This window comes from Elephas maximus, chromosome 3 (assembly GCF_024166365.1).
Source record: "Elephas maximus indicus isolate mEleMax1 chromosome 3, mEleMax1 primary haplotype, whole genome shotgun sequence".
NCBI lineage: Eukaryota > Metazoa > Chordata > Mammalia > Proboscidea > Elephantidae > Elephas > Elephas maximus.
In genome coordinates, this window is record NC_064821.1 from 196,341,182 (window position 1) to 196,343,850 (window position 2,669).

Here is a 2,669-nt window from a genome sequence, read left to right on the forward strand (position 1 = left end):
AATTCAGTTAGGAGGCTTTTATTGACAAGTGAATTTTGAAAAGAAATCCAATGTGAGGAGACAGCTGTTTGTGAAGCTCCCTGTTTGCTCTCACTTCTGCAGGATGGAGAGAAAACTAAAATGTGTAACTCAAGTTCAGTCCTAAAGTGCATGTGTGGACTCCTGAGTTACAGGGAGAGCAGAGGCTGTTAGCTTTACACAGAGTTTTCCATTTGGTGCGTGTTTAATGACATGGCTTTAAGCTTGGCTGGCTTAGATCTTCTCTTTAACTGAAGGCCTAGTGCAGCTCTTCAAGGACTACTGAGTCAGTTTAGATTGGTGCCAGTGCATAAAAAAATAGAAAAACTAGCTCCCATTAATACATGAACCGCTGCCCTCAAGTCGATTCTGATTCACAGTGACACTATAGGACAGAACAGAACTGCCCCATAGAGTTTCCAAGGCTGCCACACCCTTCTCCCCTGGAGCTGCTGGTAGGTTTGAACTGCCAGCCTTTCAGTTAGCAGCTGAGTGCTTAATGACTATGCCACCAGGGCTCCATTAATACATTAGAAACAAATAAATAATTTTAATGTTTTCTTACATGACCATTAATTGGTATTTCTTATGCACCAGACTTTGTGACAGGAATTTTTCAAACATTATTTCCTTTGAAAATTGTGACCTGACCATTAAATGTCTGAGATTCAGGAAGAGACCCAGAAAAAGGCCAATCTAGAGATGGGAGCTGCCTTTGGCCCTGGAACTGAGCTTCAGGATTGTGCACTATTTTATGGGGTTAGTTTCTAGTCTGGGTGAGATTGGGTGATGGTTTTTGCCAGAACCTAGAATCCTGAACACCTGAATGATTCCCTATAATAACCATCCATTGTTTTTTCTTTAATTGAATATAATTTCAATGGGCAATAATTCATGAGATCATGGCAAAAAGCTGTAATTTTTATGTTTTACATTTGGTGTGGAAGAAGAAACGATCTATGTTCTTGAACACTGTTCCAAGTAGCCTGATCATTTCTGTTCTGGGAATTTTGCCTTATTTATCTTTTGCTTTACTGTTTGGAAAAAGCAGGATCCAGATTAATTGCTATGGCAGGGAAATTGTTCTTTCCACAACTCTATGAAGTGCTGATTTGAACTCTTTATTTCTCAAGCTGTAAATCATTGGGTTGAACAATGGTGTTAGGATAGTGTAGGACATTGACATCAGAGCATCCTGGCTTGAGGGGTAGTTGGATTGAGGTCTTAAGTAGATAAAAGAGGCACAGCCATAATGCACAGTGACAACCATGAGGTGAGAAGCACAGGTGGAGAAGGCTTTGTACCTGCCCAGTGTAGAAAGAAATTGGACTATGGCAGAGATGATGTGAATATAGGATACCAAGATCAATGACAAGGGGATAACCAAGACCAATGCGCAAAGCATGAAGATGACAACCTGACTAAAGTGGGTATGGTAGGATGCCACCTTGAGGACAGGGGAGATGTCACAGAAGAAGTGATGCAATTGGTTGGAAGAATGGAAGGGCAGATGAAATACCAGGGATGTGATAATTTGGGCAACAGTGAAGCCACAAGCATAGGCAGCAGCCACTAGTCCCACACATACCCCATGCCCCACGAGCACTGTGTAGCGCAGTGGGTTACAGATGGCCACGTAGCGATCATAACCCATGGCTGCCAGCAGAAAGGAGTGAGAGCAGCCAAGAAAAAGGAAAGTAAACATCTGAATAGCACATCCCAGAAAGGAGATGGTCTTCTTCTGGGCCAGCAGGTCAACCAGCATCTTGGGTACAATGACAAAAGTGTAGCAGGTCTCAGAGCAGGAGAGGATTGCGAGGAAGAAGTACATGGGGGTGTGAAGGGCCCTGTCCAGGACAATGGTGGAAATGATGATGGCATTGGTGCCCAGAGTGAAGAGGTAGAGGAGCAGGAAGACAATGAAGAGCAGCTGCTGCAGTCCAGCCAGAGATGAGAAGCCCAGGAAGACAAACTCTCTCACTGCTGTCTCATTGACCCGCTCCATGGAGGATACATCATCAAGGCACAATCTGAGAGAGGGGAGGAGACAGTGCCAAGAGAAATCCCTGAAAATCAGTAAAGCCACAGGAAATCAGTTGCCATGTACTTTCAGATTTTGAGTTCTGAATTCATCATCCTTCCTCCCTCCGGTTTCTCCAAAACATGAAAAGAAGTATCTAAAATCAGGCAAAGTGTACATGTAACTTTGAGTATCTAGAGTAATACTAACATCATTGTCAAAAAGAAGTTCTTAACATTTCTCAGATTCAATCACTCCTTCATCTTCACTCCCCTGGTGAAGTCGTTACTCGGGTTCTTAGCTCTCACTCTTACAGTACCTCGTAACTCCATTTGTCCTCCATTTGGCTTCCTTGCCTTCATATTCTCCCAAAGAAGTCTTTCCTGCAGTTGCCAAATAAACCATCTGAATATACCACATTTTTATATAACTCTTTTTAATCTTCAGTTACTATTCATTCTCATTCTCATTACCCTTAATCTCTTTCTCTTAGTTTTAATCTCTCTGTAATCTAGATCCACACTGTCTCCAAATCTGTTTGCCCTAATTCCTGTACGGAACCATCAGCTCCCCTTCTTACATCCTCATTATGCTGGCTCTTGCCTTTGAATTTTTATTCTGCTATCAAAGG

At 42.6% G+C, this 2,669-nt stretch overlaps 1 protein-coding gene across 1 annotated transcript; it reads right to left on the reverse strand.

Moving 5' to 3' along the window:
• Positions 1-1,084: 1,084 nt before the first annotated feature.
• Positions 1,085-2,023, reverse strand: LOC126071498 (olfactory receptor 10K2). Its single transcript, XM_049875686.1, has one exon. It carries the CDS (start codon positions 2,021-2,023, stop codon positions 1,085-1,087), a length of 939 nt encoding a protein of 312 aa, XP_049731643.1.
• Between the last annotated feature and the right edge of the window lie 646 nt (positions 2,024-2,669).

Coding starts and splice junctions, on each gene's coding strand:
- LOC126071498 (XM_049875686.1), bottom strand. CDS start 2,023: ATGGAGCGGGTCAATGAGACAGCAGTGAGAGAGTTTGTCTTCCTGGGC.